This window comes from Aptenodytes forsteri, unplaced genomic scaffold, assembly GCF_000699145.1.
Source record: "Aptenodytes forsteri isolate BGI_AS27 unplaced genomic scaffold, ASM69914v1 Scaffold102, whole genome shotgun sequence".
Classification (NCBI taxonomy): domain Eukaryota; kingdom Metazoa; phylum Chordata; class Aves; order Sphenisciformes; family Spheniscidae; genus Aptenodytes; species Aptenodytes forsteri.
Genome location: NW_008795771.1, coordinates 148555 through 165658, shown reverse-complemented (window position 1 = coordinate 165658; position 17104 = coordinate 148555). Strand labels below are relative to the sequence as shown.

Here is a 17104-nt window from a genome sequence, read left to right as displayed (position 1 = left end):
CCTCATACGCTATTTATTTATAACCTTTGAGAGTCACTAAGTTACCACAGTCCAGGTGGTAATTCAGCTGCCATACATCACAGAGCAAGGGCAAATCTCCCTCTTGCATATCTATTTCCTGAACCTGTTCTTCTCCCACCTGGAGAGGTGGGAAAATTGAGAGAGATTTAGGTAGTCCTGGAATATCTGCCTTGGCACTTCTGAAGGATGAAGTGCAAAATGTCATAAACTTTCCTGGGAGATGGGTGGTATCAGTTGCAGAAATGAGTGAGGAGTCTGTAACTCGTACAGTTGGCTGCTGTGATTATTTAAAAGTAAAATATTTTTTAAAAAAAAAATAAAACCCCCCCCCCCCCCCAACAGCAAAGCCTTCCACTTTTATTTTATTTAAAACCAGAATTGACTGCATTGTGCATTTTTATTGACCAAGTAAACTAGCAGCGACCCCTTTGGCTCAAACGAAAGTTTGAACCACTGTCTCCTTCTCTTTTCCCCCTACCCACTCATCCCATAACTGAGAGGTGAACAACCAGCACCAAGAGTCTACGTCTGGTCTCCAGCTCTTTTTCCCTGCAAAGGAGCTGCTGAGTTGCTCATTGGAGCCCTCATGGGGCAGCCATGCAGGAAAGATCACATCTGCTGTCAAGTAGAGACTGTTGCCCTTAAGGTCAGAGTCATGATCTGGAGCTGTGATAAATACAACAGAGGCTGCTGCTTTGCTCCTTTGTCTGGAGTGCAGGAACAACTGGCTGGATTCTTTGAAAAACAGTATTTCATTGCATCTGTAATGTTTATCTCCCTAAAGTTTTACTGTGTCAAGAATTGTCTCATTAAAAGGCTGTGGGTTTTCCTTTTATTTATTTATTTATTTTATTTTTCACCTTTCTTTTCTGGCCATAAGTCTGCTGAGGAATTTGACTTTCTATCACAAAAGGAGCTTTCTTGAGGCTTTAATAAGTAAAGTGGAACTTCTTTAGGGAAATCTTCCTGATTATGATTATGTATACTTTGGTGTGTCTGTAGGTAGGTATATGAGGCAGATGGTAACGGATAGTTCTGCAAACTGTGATGTTTACTTCCTGCATATTCATGAATTTTTCAAAATCCGAAATTTCTTGAAGGATCTTAAATTGCGTGTTGTAAAGTTTGGGGAAAAAACATAGAAAGTTTATTTGGTTTGCTTCTTAAGAGATGTAGAATCTCTGCCCTAACAAACAGTCTAGCCCTGAGGTATTAAGGTTGCCCTTAAATTTCTGCCCAGGGTCCCCAGAGGTGGTTGCAGTATGCGGGTACCTCCACGTTACAGCAAGCTCCCATCACGTCCCCTCTTCCTTAACTGATCAATGTGTGTCAAGGGAGAGGAGGTAGGGACAGAAGGCTGTGTACGTCTTTCATCTGTAGTTTCTCAGTTTGGGGTTACAGGCTGCTGTGTGCTATGCAAATGGTAATACAAAAGAAAATAGGAGAAGTGGCCTTAGATTTATGTATGAATTAAAAATTCTTTGCTTGCAGACTTTGGTAAATGTATACATGAGTATGGTTGTTTCTCTGTTTTTAGGAATACACCATAGATATAATTTTTGCCCAGACGTGGTATGACAGTCGCCTAAAGTTTAACAGCTCAATGAAAGTGCTTATGCTTAATAGCAACATGGTTGGAAAAATTTGGATTCCAGACACTTTCTTCCGGAACTCAAGGAAATCTGATGCTCACTGGATTACAACTCCAAATCGTTTGCTTCGAATCTGGAGTGATGGAAGAGTATTATACACTCTAAGGTGGGTTTTTATTAACTGGGTAGAAAAAAATAAAAACTATTATGACCAGGAATATGAAAATAATGAATGTAAATCAAATCCTTGGGATGTCTTTTGTTCTGGACCACAGGAATTTGCAAGGAGTTTACTAAAGGAGAAAAAAAAAAAGAAAGATGATTTGATGATTAAAAATATGAAATTAATAGCATTGAAATATATTGCCTAGATAGCTGGGTAGAGACAATTGAAGGGGGTAGAAAATTTTAATCTCATTTAGGTCCAGGCAAGATTAAAAAAAAGATGTTATGTAGCATGTAGCACGATGTGGTGGTCTGTCACTAACATATTGCAGATATAGTCATAAAGTCATATTGCATATTGCATAAAGTCATATAGTCATATTGCAGACTTTGTTCTAAATACTTCTGTATCTAATTTCCACCAAATTATATTCTGTAAGTAAAAGGTGAAATGCTTCAGATAATAAAAATCATAAGAAGTTTGATTAAAGCTAAGGCCCCAGTCCTGCATATACTTCTTCACATGTTTACCCTTGCAAGCTATTAAAATCAACAAATCTGTTCATCCAAATCAGGCATAAGCAAACATGCTGGTGATAATTCTTCTTGGCAAATGGGGGATGCTTGGGCTGGTTTTAAGTTTACCATCTTGGCTATCTATACTGATTTTTGAGTCACTTATCAAACAGTCCTTGAAAGGCTGTAGTCTACAGAAAGCATTTTAGGGTCATCTCAGGTTTAAGTATGCCTAAACCCCCTTGCAATAAATTAGGAGCTGATCAAGAAGCAGTCCATGCAGAGGATGCCATAAATCTGATTCTGCTCTTAGGAGTTTTTTTTATTTATTTATTTTAAACAAAAAGTAGCACCTTTTAATTACTTTCTTTTCAGTCATTTACACTGTTTTCATATGCAGGCTAGTTGTGTTGTATGAACAATTTATAAAAGTCTTCTGTATCAGAAGTAAGAAGAATCAGAATGTTTTAAAAAGATTCTCTTCACTCAATTTTTTCTTAATATGTTTCATTTGAGAGCATACAAATATCTCTGAATAACAGTTTTTAAACAGTTTATTATGCTGATGTTTATAAAAATCTCGAGAGCTTCTTCTGTTCACATGCTAATTTTTTTTTTCTTTCTGTAGCTAACAATTCTAGAATCATACTTGGACTTTATCCTTCCATTGTCCATTCAGTTTCAATATAAAATTTCTTTTAAACAGGGTCTAAGTAAAACAAAGAAACAAACAAATGCAACCAAAAAAAACATGTGAGCTCTCCCAGAGCAATAGGTTAGAATTTTTGTGCTAGAGTATGAGCTATAAAGTGCAATGAGCTAATAACAAAACAGCAGAGCAGGTATTCACCCAGCACTGCAACATGCAAACATCTGCATAGGTGAGGATATGGCCTGAATTTGGCTTAAGGTGGAGTAACACTGAGAGGTTCATATGTTGGTTATTGAAGGAACAATAATAGGATCTGACAGTGCTCCAGGTTCACGGTCTCCCCTGTACCACCACTCTTTCCCCGTTGGTAATTGAGGGAGCAGACGTGGTGATTCTGTTAGGCTTACTGAGTCTCCTCTGAGGGTAGTCCTTGGTCTGTCCGTTGCACCCATCAGTGATTCCAGATCTAGTTGTGTTGCTTTTAATATAAGTCTGTTTCTGTTTTCTTTTTCTTGAAGCATTTGACTATCCAAAGGTTGAAAATGGAAAACAAAGGCAGTAAATACATATACCATAGTTGGCAAATTGTAAAGCATCTTCAGAGGGATGCAAGTGTTTTACTTGGAAATGTGGGGTTTTTTTTTCTCTCTCCCCCTCCCCCCCCCGGCAACAAATACACTTTTCCCTTATAAACCTCTGTCTTGGTCAGGGCAGATTTCTAGAAAGGTCCTAGTGATGCTTTGTGTAGAAGAACTACTTTGTTCACGGACTTACAGGGCTTTCTGGCAGCGCGTGGCAGAATCTTCCTTTCCCCTCCCTTTTTGTCTAGTATTGCATACAGTCCAGTATGTAAGCATTATGTTAATTTTCAAAGTTGATTTTAGAAGACATTCTGGCTTTCTTCACTGTGTTACCAACAAAGAAGGAGCTATTTTGAATGCAAAGAAGGCAGTTTGGAGTCTAGCCCCTTACTCTAGTTTCCTAGTGAAAGTTAGCAGAACTGGGTTTTGCACTGGTTGCCTGGAAGGTCTTTGGAAATCTGTGATAGTGTTTTCAAAAGCAGCAAGTGATTCAGTTGAAACCATTATGAGTCCTAAACTACTCCTAAAGTGTATATTAGCTGCCTGAATTACTTGAATGCCTTAGACATTAAATGAGTAGAAATATCAAGTCTGCTCTTTCCTATCCGTGCTACTGTCTTCATCAGAGCTGCTTCCATGAGTATAGAGCAAGCCCAAGTGTCCCCACTTTCTCTCTCGTGTATATAGCCACCAGATACAATTATGCCAAATGCAATTTGACTTGACAAATGTGTTCTTCAGAAGCTTCCTTTATTTGCTCTCATAAACTCCCCTCCTTGCCCTGCCTTCAGTCCCCCCCTTTTATCCCCTATTTCTGGTAGAGAGCTGAGAGATCCCCCCAAATCAATTGAAATTTTTGATATGGCTCAAAATGCCAGCTGAAACAGTGCAGGTCCTCAGGTTGCATATGATGAGAGCTTTTGTTCTTTGGCAGTGATGCTGGATGTTTTTTGCAGATACACAGTTGGCTATGCGTAACATCCATTAATTGGCAAAACTGATTTCTGTGCATGTTCTTTACTATCTAGTCTGATGTGTCTGGATGCTTGAATATAATGTTTTTTCTTTTTTTTTTTTTCCCCTTCCTTTTCTAATTAGGCTGACAATTAATGCTGAATGTTATCTTCAGCTTCATAACTTTCCTATGGATGAACACTCCTGTCCACTGGAGTTTTCAAGCTGTAGGTGGTAAAATACTTTTTTATTTTTTTTTTCTTTACATTCAGGCTTTAATTTCTGGCAGCAAGAGAGCAAGTATTTACTTTCTAAAGCCTTGTAGTAAAGGAAAGAATTGACCTGTTTATGTTTTGATTAGATTTATTGCATTTTTAATGCATTATTAAATGCAGTAATGAATGAGTTGAATTACATGCATTTCATTTAGTTGCAACTTTAAAAATAATCGTATTGCTTAGGAATCTGACACAATGCCCATTCTAGTCAAGAGAAATCTGTTGCCCTGGAAGAACTTTATTTTCTATGCCTGCCAGACTTGCCAGCTTTGAATTAGTTCCATGTGGTATACTTAAAAGGAAAAATAAGATCTGTCTTCTTCAACCTGTTCCTGTAAATGCTTAATCAGTGAAAGAAGTCCTTCTCCTTTCAGTGGGACTTATTTATGTGAGCAAGAAACACAACTTTCAGGCTTCATTTCTTTAATATAAACTATATCAAAAAAACCCCAACATGTTCCTAAGGGAATTGTGCTATTACTGGCAAAAGAAACCCAAACCACCTGAACACAACTAAATGATTTATTCCTAAATGTGAAACCTAATAGGCAATGAAATCAAACTTCAGTGATTCTTTTTAAATTAATGTTTTCATTTAGTACTTCCTTCTTGAGTGCTTCCAGCTAAATGTGCTTTGGTAGCTCCATTGATTAAATAGTTGTGCCACACAAGCGACTCTTGCTTAATTTCATTTCTGCCTTTCCGCAAGATAATGTGGGGCAGTGTGTGAGGCACATGAAAATCAAAAGGGTTGCACTTCCTTAAAGTTGAAGTACTGGACAGTGAATCAGGCCACAAAAATCCATTCTGGGAATAATAGACAAAGAAATTTTCAATAAATGACAATAGGAATTTTATCAAATTATGTACTAATAAGTGACTGTCCTTTTAAGCTCTTTGTGGTCTTTTAATTATAATGTATATTACATTTGTGTATTAATTCATAGTGATGATTCTGAGGGAGTTTTTCATATCTAAGTTCCAGAATATTGTGTAGATATTTCCTAAACATTTGTATTTGCATAGTTTTTGATCGATCATACATTTAGCTAGGCTTAAAACTGATGCTAGATATTTTGTGGTTAAATTTTAAGTGTATCAGGTGGACTATAGATTGGCTTTCTTTCTGATCCACTTTATGTATAGCCCTGGTTTAGTTTATAAACAACTCCAGACATCACAAAACATGCTTTGGTATATACTGTGGCTGAACGCTTGATTTTCTCTGTTTTATTCTAGATGGATACCCCAGAAATGAAATTGAGTACAAATGGAAGAAAACTTCTGTTGAAGTGGCAGATCCAAAATACTGGAGATTGTATCAGTTTGCATTTGTAGGGTTACGAAATACAACTGAAATTTCTCATACCTTGTCTGGTAAGGCAAAGTGTTAAGTTTTATTTCATGTAATATCTATGTAGAACAAGACTAACAGATGAAGATAGAACTGAAAGCCATTTTCAATGTCGTGTAAGTATTTTTTTCTTTTTTTTTAATTTCTAGGTGATTATATTATTATGACAATCTTCTTTGATCTCAGCAGACGTATGGGATATTTTACTATTCAGACATACATTCCTTGTATACTCACAGTTGTTCTTTCATGGGTGTCATTTTGGATCAATAAGGATGCAGTTCCTGCAAGGACTTCTCTGGGTAAGAATGTCTTTTTTCAACCTTGAAGGGTCTGGTACTCCCCAGGAATACAAATCTGCAGCAGGGAGTAAACCAACCACAGTTTATTCCCCTTCAGATTGTGACCATTGGTCACCCTTTCTCTTGAACTGCAAGATTAAGAGTAGGAGGATCCTGCTGTGGTTGCGCAGCAGGGCTTAAGGAGGGAGTGTTCAGAATGGAAATCTGGATATCCTGATCCAAGCCTTGGGGATCTGCTGTTGTTCCCATAAATACATTTTTTCTCCCTTATGTTCTTTTTGTCATCTCCAGGGATGGCAATATGGAAATCATTAGTCTGACAAGTATGATTAAACTTAATTTAGCATCATGGAACAAAGGATGCCATTGCTACACAGGTGAAAACTGTGAAGATCTGTTGGGGTTTTTTTTAGGGGATTTTGTTGTTGTTGTATTTTTAATAATAGAAATGATTCAGTTGTTCTTTTAAGCCCAGGGTAGGACAGAAAATTTGCAACAAAATGTTGCACTTCAAGCAGTTAAACATATAACTTACAAAAACTGACTCACTGTCCTGTTTTTACTACAGACAGTACTGAAGTGTGTTGCAAGTTCGGCTACAGAGATAATTCTGTGTTAGTGTCATCTTGGCTGACCTGTTTATCATGGTGTCAGTCTGCAACGTTTGTCTGTTTCGGATTCATGCACTGCCTTGGAGAAGCGTTGTAGTCCCCACATAATGCAGGATAGGCAGGGGTGCATGGAGTGCACATGGAGGACGCACACTAGCAACTTCGAGCTTAGCAGTGACAGATGCTTTTAGTAAAACTAGTGACAGCAGTATGACCTATTTTGGGGGAAATAGCAAGAGCTGAGAGTGTATCTTAGGAAGTTAGAGATGTGAGTTAATTTTCCTCATCAGCTTATAGGATTGTGAACACACCATTCCCACATTCTAGGAGTGTTTCCTACCAGAAGGGTGAGGTTAACTCCCTGCTTTTCCCACTGAAACTGGACCACTGTGCAGTCAAGCCTGCAAGATTAATGGGTAAAGAAAGAAAGTAAGCAAAAATGAGCATGGCTCAGTAGCCTAATGAAAAGGTAAGGGAAGAAAACCTGAGTCTTGGGTCTTAACTTTATGCTATTTAAAAGTACTGCAAAGTTTAGTGAAGTGAGCCGAAAATCTTGAATAAATATGTGAAACCATCTCTTGATAGTTTCAAATCTTGATTTAGAAATTTATTATACGATTTCTTTGGCTGACTAATCATTGGACATCATTGTGGGTACTCTCTAGAAAGATACTAACTATAACAGGAAAAACTGTTGCATTGGTATCCTGCTAGTTCTGTACCCAGTTTGTTCTTTTTACAGAGTACTTTTTCTATGCCATGAACCTAGCAAAGTTGCTTTTGATCTCATGGTTAAGCTAGAGTTTTCATGCTCCCACTTCAGCAGTACTAACCTTCATCTACTTGAGATGTACTACAAATGTTTGCAATATCATATTTACAGCTCCCTGCAGTTAACTCCGAGCTCTTTTTGTGTGAACATGCAGAAGCCATCGTTTGACAGACTGTAGGATGACTTTTCTCACATACAGATGTTCTGGTGAAGAAGAAACAGAATACCAGTCGAATAGACACAATTTTATAGAAAAAGACTGAGAAATTAAGACAAGAAAGCCAAAACTAAGCAAGGTCCATCGGGGCAAGCAGTCGTGGAAGGTTTGCTCCCTGTGACAGCCCCCTGTATGCCTTTCACATAGTGGAGAGGGCTGGGAAAATCCATGTCTCCCTTTGTCCCCTCTGAACAGAAGTCAGTAAGGGGAATGGTGGGCGTCAACTCCCACCTGGAGGCTGTGCTGGGGTCCGGTACACTGAAAAGGCTTGGGCCTTTTTCTTCTGTATATTTTGAAAGATCCTGGCAGATTGTGGTTTCCCAAAGCAAAAGGTTTGAGATGATTAAAGTTATTTAGATATTTAATTATGCAGAGAAATGCCTAATTGATTTTCAAAAGCATGTAGTGGGAGTGAAGCACTTTTGAAAAACTGTGTGGTTATCTGTTTGCCCTTTTAGGCATGTAATTTCATTGGGAAATCTGATGCAAAACCACCGCTGCTTTCCTGCTGCAGGATCAGTCCATAGCGACCCCTGATTCCATGCTTTGATTTAAAAGCCATAGACAGCCTTAGACTGGTGTAACATATTTTTTGCAATAAGCCTGTGCATGTAAATAACAAATTATTTGTGTGTTCAAGTATTGCTCTCCAAAGGAAAGGTCACATCTTAATTTTGGACTACTGTGAAAAAGGCTTTGCATCTCCCTGAAGCATCCAATATAAGAAGAAAGTGTTAACACCTTCTAAATGTTAAACCAGTGAAGAGTGCTATAGTTGAGATTCTGAACACATCGCTATTAAGGCCGGCTTGTTCTTTTAATTAACTTGTATGTAAGTGAATCAAGGGAAACATTTTCTAGTATTGAAAAAATACCTAATAACTTATAATGAGACCAGAAAGGCCATGAAGGTCATCTGGTTTGATCTGCTACATGTCAGAAGCACACAATTGAAAACATTATTCCTTTTTCTCATGTTTTCTGGAAGTTTGAAATCACTGATAAATAATACACCTTTTTTTCTGAATGTGTCCTTTTGTACATTTTAATCTTTCAAGAGCCAAAGGACTTTTTTTGTGTTTATAAAATCTGTGTGCTTATTTGTACCTGTTTGTCTATTGTATTTGTTTTATGTGTGCATTCTCTAACAGATTTATAAAATTACACAAACTTTCTCTGTGTCTTTGTTTATTCAGTGTGTGTGGAAAATGGGAGGGATTTAAACTGAAAGTGAAATGTGCTGCCTTCTGTACGATCCCACGGTGGCCACTGGATCCATAGGGATGGCTTCTTGCAATAGCACCGGTGTGTGTGGGTGTGATCAGCAGTGAACCCTGCTGTGGCTCGGTTCTTGTATGCCTCATGAATGAATTAAGGGCTAATTTGAGGATTTTTTTGTGACAATATGATTGGATTACTTATACACTTCCCTTTTCCTGTCTTTTTTTCTTTCTTTCTCAAACAGGCATTACAACAGTGCTGACCATGACAACGTTGAGTACAATTGCTAGGAAGTCACTCCCAAAGGTTTCCTACGTGACAGCGATGGACCTTTTTGTTTCAGTTTGCTTCATTTTTGTGTTTGCTGCCTTGATGGAGTATGGCACCTTGCATTACTTTACCAGCAACAGAAAAGGGGACAAAGGAAAAGAAAAGAAGGCAAAATCTAAGCCATCAGTAAGTTTAGCCAAACAAGAAGAAAAAAAAATGCAGAATGCTCTTTATTGTAGCATTAATTTGAGAGACTGGTTCTTAAGTAGAAGGGCTAATGTTCAAAGATAATTAACACTAATATTTATTTTATCTTTTTTTTTACAGTTGGGGGCTTGTACTCATTTTCTGTAAATACTATGAATGAACAAAGGTTTTAGATCATTCCACTCATATGTGAATGAGAACACAGGAGCCTAAGCTAGAGGGTGGTTTAATATAATATTCCATGCTTCCATGCCATGCCCAAGCCCTTGGTGCTTCTAGAGCTGTCCGTGGAATGTGTGCCCACGGAGACAGTTCTGTCTGGGCACAGTGCTTCTGAAAACAGCACCTGGCAAAGAACCATAGATAAGACTGTAGCAGTAGAGATAATGTAAATGGACTGAAGGTATGAGGATTTGTTTGGGTCTGCATCACCTAACTTGGGTCTTACCTTGCTAGCTTCGCAAAGAAAGAAGTGCTTACTATTGGTCAGTATTCTGACTCCCTTCCACTTCAGAAATTCTACTTTAACTCTTTTTTTTTCATTTACTTCCATGTTTCTTTCTGGTAAAATGAACCTTCTGCTTTTACAAGTTGATGTTTGTATGGTGTGAATCCCCACATATCCCAGGAACAAGTATTACTCAATTTTAAGAGGCTTTCTGTTCGTGTAGTAAGAATACTGGAACTTCCAAAGAATCTATTGTTGGAAGCCAGTACAAATGTTTAAAGCTAATCTTTAAACTAATAAAACATTGAGGTAAAGGTGTTAAATAGCGTATTCATTCGAACACTAGTCTTAATATTTGAGGCTTGATTGTAGTCATCTTTTAGAGAGAATAAAAAGAAGGACAATATTATAAAGCCCCCTTCCAGATCATTTCATCAAAGGAAGCTGGAGCATAGCTGAATCATAATGTCAGTTGTCTGTTCCGGGTGAAGGGTGAATACCACCTGTGTAAGATCAAACAGAAGTTGAAATGAAATTATAGAAGCCCAGATATGGAAATGCAGAAATCCTGTTATGAACCATATCCATTCTGCGACTAGTGTCGGAAAGCGCTGGCGCAGTCATTTTGAGCAGCGCTGCTGTGGGAGGCTGTTTTATGGGTGCCCTGCGGGGCTGCTGTGGTTTAATACTAGGGAAATGAGAGCTCTTACATTTCATATGGTGAGCTGGTCTGAGTGCATCAGCTCTGTATTTAGGACAAGGCTAGTGGTGAAGGATTAATACTGCCCTGTGCTGCCTTGGTTGTACATCACTGTGATCCTCAGGGAATCCAGCACAGCCGAGAGAACTGGAAAATGGAAACCTCAAGCCTCCTTCCTGTTAGTGGTAGAAGCAAATGTGAGCACAATGGAAAGGATGGAAAATAGGCTTTGGCAAGGGCCACAGCTGAGCAGTGAGGGTAAAAGATAACAGAGGCTGCAGAATTTGGGGGAATTCCCAGTGTTAGCATAGCAGATTCAGTTTTCGGTTGTTGCAACGAGGTCTCAACAACACTTAGGGAACAGGGAGCTGAAATAGGTCTGCTCTCAGCATGCACAACAAGGAAAAAAGGAAGAGGGCAGGAAATACTGCTTATTTAAACCAGGGAGATATTAAAGATCAGCTGCTGGCAGATCAAAAGCCATTGAAGTGGTTTGCAAATATACTCTATTGAGTGGAGTAACGAGACTTTCCAGAATCTGTTCACACATCAGCCATTTGTGCAATAATCTGCCAAATGCTTTGAGGTTTTCAGTGCATATGACAATTTAAAACGCAGAATAATAGTGAGAGAGAAACTATGACACCTATTGAATAAATAGAATCATAGAATCATTAAGGTTGGAAGAGACCTCTAAGATCATCGAGTCCAACCGTCAAATAGCTGGAGTTTGGACTAAGATTAAAATTAGCAATATAATACTCAAAACACTGTTCTGTTGTGTTTTACTGTGTTCTTAAAGCATGCTTTTTATTTCTAAGTAGTTGAAAAACAACCATCTTTTCACACAGAATTCTTTAAACATGTTTAAGCACGTTGTGGCTATAAGACCGTATTAGATAAGAGATCACTCTTAAAAAAAGGGGGGGGGATTAAATTTAATATACTTAGATGCAAGGATTCTAATTTGATAAATAATTCTTTTGGTGATGTTTTATAAAAAGCTATAAAATTTCTTGTTCAAATAGAACAAATTAAAGAAGCCATCTGATTAATTAATGGGAAGTCATACAATTACAAATCCATATTTTTCTTTTTCTTTTTTCCCCCACTTTATCTTTGTCAAAGACTTCTATTAATTCTTTTTCTCATGTAGTTATGGATATGTAACTCAAAAAACCAATTTAATGAAAATAGTCAGTTTAATTCCTTCTGAAAAGTTCTCATTTACAGGTGTTTTTTTCCTTGGAAAACTTGCCTTGCATAGGTCTTCTATTTCTATCGCAAAATGCAATAAAAGCTTATTATTCCAGGAACTGATGCCAAGAAGGTTCAATAAATGATCTTGTGAAAAAATGGTGAGATTTTATAAATGATTATAGCAGTTTTATTTTACAAAATATGTGCTGGCATCATTCAAGAAAGGTAGTATGAATTGGCTTATGTAAATCCACATTAGTAAGGATAATGAGTTTGAGCAGGAAAGATTAAACTTAATTAGTTGTGCATCTTGTTCTGATTATCATTTCACCTGAAGTGAATGCGTCACCTGTGCTATGATCTCCACAGACAATGGCTTTCTTTTGTACATGTACTAGTGTTAATGCAGAATAATTTGGTTTTGGTCCTATCAGATTGTATTATAAATGCTTCTCACTATACGTGGAGTTTTATCTACAATATCAGTAGGCATGTACATGAACAATCAGCATGTACTACTCTATCTATGTGTTTTTGGGGTTTTTTTTAAGTGTCTGCCAATTGATATAAGGTCATTTTCTTGTGAGGTGTTGGTCTTTTTTCCCCTTTTCCCTCATGTTGTCTCTTTCTTACACACATTTTATGTATTCCCTGTAGGTAGTTACGTCTATAAGATGGCACTGTCTTTTTGTCTCTCTCAGGCAACTTCTTCAAACCTGTAATTCAGTAGCCTGCTTCCGTCTGTGCTGGTGACATCAGCAGTGAAAAGCAGTACTGTTATTTTTTTCTTCCTCCCGTGGTGTTTCTGAGTTGGGGACTCCTGTTTTACCCCACTAGTAGAAATGAATCATACCATGAATCTTACACTGGCAGAACCAACAGTCAGAAAATTCTTGTAAAGCCAGAGTAGGCGTGAATCAGAAATAAACATCTTTCCCTATATATCTTCAACAAAATAATGATTTTGTAAGTTCAAAAAAAAAATTGAACTTACTTTTTATGTTTTATAAAAATAAGCCCTGTTTGTAATATCTCAAATTAGGGTAGAAGCATGTAACTGCTGTTTGTTAGTGTTGTCAGTACTTTATCATACCGGAAAAGAATAATGAGGTCCTTTAGAATGATAATTAGCTCCCTAGGTCATCATGTCTAAAAAGTGTTGAAACAGCAGTCTGTGTGAAACTTCATCTGGTAAAGACATTTGAAAACGTGGTGGATACTGCACTGCTTTATCACCCCTTGAGACATTGGGTAAAATGTCCTTGCAGCAATAGAGTGCCTCCTTAACAACGTATAGAGATCTGTTTACTGGCCAAAGTAATTCCCTGGAAGTGGGACAACAGGACTCTAAAACATAACAAGAATCTAAATGATGTGGCTTCCTGCTTTTCATATTTTCTTCATTTCTTTTCATTGCCTATCATGTATAATTGTTTAAGAGAGATTCTTCTCTACACTTCAATACCCAGTTAGTTCTTCTGACTGCATCCTCTCCTGCTGTATTTATTCCTTACATGACAAAATATGGAGATGGGAGAAAAGAGAGAAGACAATGTAAGAATAGTGTTGATGTAACCCCTACCTTCAGTCTGAAGATTTTAGAAGAGATGCCAAAGGTGAGGGGGTTTGAAAGAAAGAGGATTATGGAGTAGTTTAAAAAGGCTATGAGATTTATATAGAGAAAAAAAGGACAGATAGAGAAAGATAATGTCTTTTGAAATGTTCAGGAAAACAAGGATGAAGAGTGAAGAGCTGTGTGGAAGCAAAATAATAAAAGGGGGACAGATGGGCTGTGGTAGTGCAAGTAAAAGGAGGGTGAAAAGGCAAAAGTCGCAAGAAAGGGAACAGCAAACAGTGTATGTACTAGGCAATAAGGCACCCAGATTTTTTCTGTGAAAATTATTTATGAACCTTAACATCTATTACAATGAGTTTTACCAGACTGCAAGAGGGTTGAGTTATGCCCACAGAAAGTAAAAGTAAGAATTAAGAGCTGAATTAATCAGTTTCACTGACTTCAATGGCATTCTCCTAAGGAGTCTTATGTCTTGGTTTCTAAAGGCGGGGCATATTGTTTAGGGATTTAACGTCAGAGGGTTAGATGATGTAGCCTGGCCTTATGTGTCTCAGTCTCTTAAACTTCACCAGTGATGCTATATTAATCCCATTAGCTTTTTTTTTTGGTGAAAAATGTAGCTTCTAGAAACACATCCAGTCTCGTTCTAAAGACTCCAAATGATGGGAGAACTGTCATTCCCTTGGTAGTGGTGCTTATAGCCTGCTCGTGGACTTGCTTGTGACCCAGTTGTCAAGCTGTGACTGACTTCAAAATGTTCATTTGTGTTGTGTAGATGGGATCAGCTAACCCCGTCTGTGTAACTAATTATCCACTATTCCCAAATCCCAGCACAACCCAGTTTTCACTGTGGCAGGTGAAAATCACTCATGATCTTTTGCCTGCATGAGCTAATTATATACAGCAGTTCATAATTCGCAAAGGTCCCAAACTGTTCTCTTCAATATTAGAATTTCTGTATATTATACTGAATGTGCTTATATTGGCCGTTGCTATGGAAAGCCTATGGAATTATTTAATGTGAGGATAAAAAAACCTGCAAAACTATATTTTTCTTTTTTGTTTTTCTTAAGAAACCACCTGCAATTGCTGTTCGACCTGGATCAACATTAATTCCAATTAATAACATTAATCATCTCCCTGAACGTGATGATGATTATGGATATGAGTGCCTAGAAGGGAAAGACTGTGCTAGCTTCTTTTGTTGTTTTGAAGACTGCCGCACAGGATCTTGGAGAGAAGGAAGGATACACATCCGTATTGCAAAAATTGACTCCTATTCTCGAATCTTCTTTCCAACTGCCTTTGCATTGTTCAATCTTGTTTACTGGATTGGCTATCTTTATCTATAAATTTCAGAGGTTTGACAAACTCAGAAAAAAATGCTAATTGAACAGTCATCAACACTTTTCAGTGAGCAGTCAAAGATTAGAGCTGGTCCAAAATGACTCAAATTGTTTGGATGCTTTAAAAATTTGAAACAATGAGAGGAAATATGGTGATGTAGTCTCCCTCTTGTGATCAACTATAGAACTGATATTGGTATTTTGAAGAGAAAATTTAAAAATAAATATCCCTAAGATTTAACTTGCCTGAACACACACATATTTTTGTCCAGCTCTAACAAAATGCAGAGTCAAGAGGCTATGTTATTTAACTGGACAGTTCTACATAAGCTTTCAATTTTAATCCTAAATGATAATGCAGATGAATTTTGTAACACCTCTTACACCTTTACAAAGAAAGCCTTAATAAAACGGGATTAGTTATTCTCATCCATTTCATCCGTAAGGTGATGATTTTATTAATCCCTGATTTAAAAAAGTTGAAATGGAACATTTCTATTTTTCAACCAGCCATTTGTTCTCTGCAATATGTTAAAAAGAGTGATTAAGTCATAATTAATCACATTCAGATTTATACAGAATGCAGAGATTAGAGCAGCAAGAAATTGATGTATCACAAAAACTCCAAGGGTAATTCTGAGCTTGTCTTATCCTGACCATTGATATAGGCTTTTGGCTTTCAATCTTAGGTTACATTCATGTCGGTGCTCCATCTGCCATTACTTCACTGTTGTGAGTTCCTCAAAGTTCTCCAAGAGGGCTACAACTTTCAAAAATTCCTACCCAGCTGCCATTGCTTGCTCATTTCATGGAAACCAGACTGATGTTGGCTAACTGAGATTCTGGCTGATAAGCATAATGCTCTTCACGTCCTCCCCATTCCCCTCTCCTTTGTCTGATTCATACTCAGGACCAGAGAAAAAGTCATAACTCTACATTCGGTAGAATCTGTATCATCAGAGTTTGGAAAACCTGTAACAGTGCTATAGTCATCGTATTCAAAGCCACTGTGTTAAATCTCCAGCCCTAAGAGTGTAGTGTGTGACCTGCTCCACTTTGCATACAGTATAATTTTGTAGACTCTGCTTGTTACTGCGTATGCTACTCACTGAGCCAAAGCCAAATGGCATGAATTTACTGAACCTGTGTATGAATTGCTGTGTAATTACCTCCTTGATATTTGTTTGTTTCTAACGGAAAAGCCCTGTTACTGGGGGTGGGGTGGGTGGAGGGAAAGTAAAAATAATCCTTATGCATTGCAGATCCTTCTCCAAGATGGAATGTATCCCCCCAAAAATCATAAGACTGGTTCTCTAGCCTTTCTGTGGTCAGAGCTTCTATTCACTTTGGTAGCAATTCTTCAGTAGTAGCCTTTCTGGACTGACTTCTCTGTGTTGACTATTGCTGGCTGGCAGCATTTAGTATCTCATTTCTATTTTTAAATCCATTGTCTTTATTATGGAAAAGTGCAGTCTTTCCTCCTGTCTCAAAAAGAAACTGGTCTCAAGTGAGCTTGCAAAAATCACTGTAAAATTAAGATATGCATTAAGTAAAAGTCAGAATTACACAGAAGACCTTACAGATCTTTAAAGAGGATTAATGGGATTAGCATTTGGCTGTAGGTAAGGATGTTCGGTACTGGAGATAAAGACATGATTAATGGCTAATAATAGAAAATGATACATGAACGACCCTCCCCCCCCAAAAAAAAAATCTATTGAATGTGCTCCCTCCTCTGAATTTCTCAGAAAAGGTTACTGTATTTTTATATTCTAGTTGGTACCAGACATAATATGATATGCAATACACATTGCAGATGAAATGTTACTGCGGTGTTCAGCCCCGAAGTTTAATAGAGAATGCAAGACTATGTGCAGTGATTCTGGAAGAAAGTGTGACAGAGAAGATCCCATTTTAATGCAAACTTTATTTCAGTATTTAGCTGATGAAATATGAAAGTGGTTGAGAGAATCTGAAAGCCTGCTGTCAAGGTTGGCTGACATTATTTATTGCGTGACCTTTCTGAGCACCAACTTCTGACTGTTATACTGAGCATAGAAGTGTGGCATCATTAACAACACTGATCGACTATAATTTATTGTTTCTTTAGAGTCTCATTTT

At 37.6% G+C, this 17104-nt stretch overlaps 1 protein-coding gene across 1 annotated transcript in view; it reads left to right on the top strand.

Annotated features, from left to right (window-relative positions):
• Positions 1-14989, top strand: part of GABRG1 (gamma-aminobutyric acid type A receptor gamma1 subunit) — a 47103-nt gene extending 32114 nt beyond the window's left edge. Inside the window, exons 4-9 of the mRNA XM_009283592.1 lie at positions 1559-1779; positions 4626-4708; positions 5999-6136; positions 6263-6415; positions 9481-9692; positions 14711-14989. Coding sequence (XP_009281867.1) covers positions 1559-1779; positions 4626-4708; positions 5999-6136; positions 6263-6415; positions 9481-9692; positions 14711-14989 — 1086 coding nt within the window. The remainder of the gene's footprint in view (positions 1-1558; positions 1780-4625; positions 4709-5998; positions 6137-6262; positions 6416-9480; positions 9693-14710) is intronic.
• The last annotated feature ends 2115 nt before the right edge of the window (positions 14990-17104 follow it).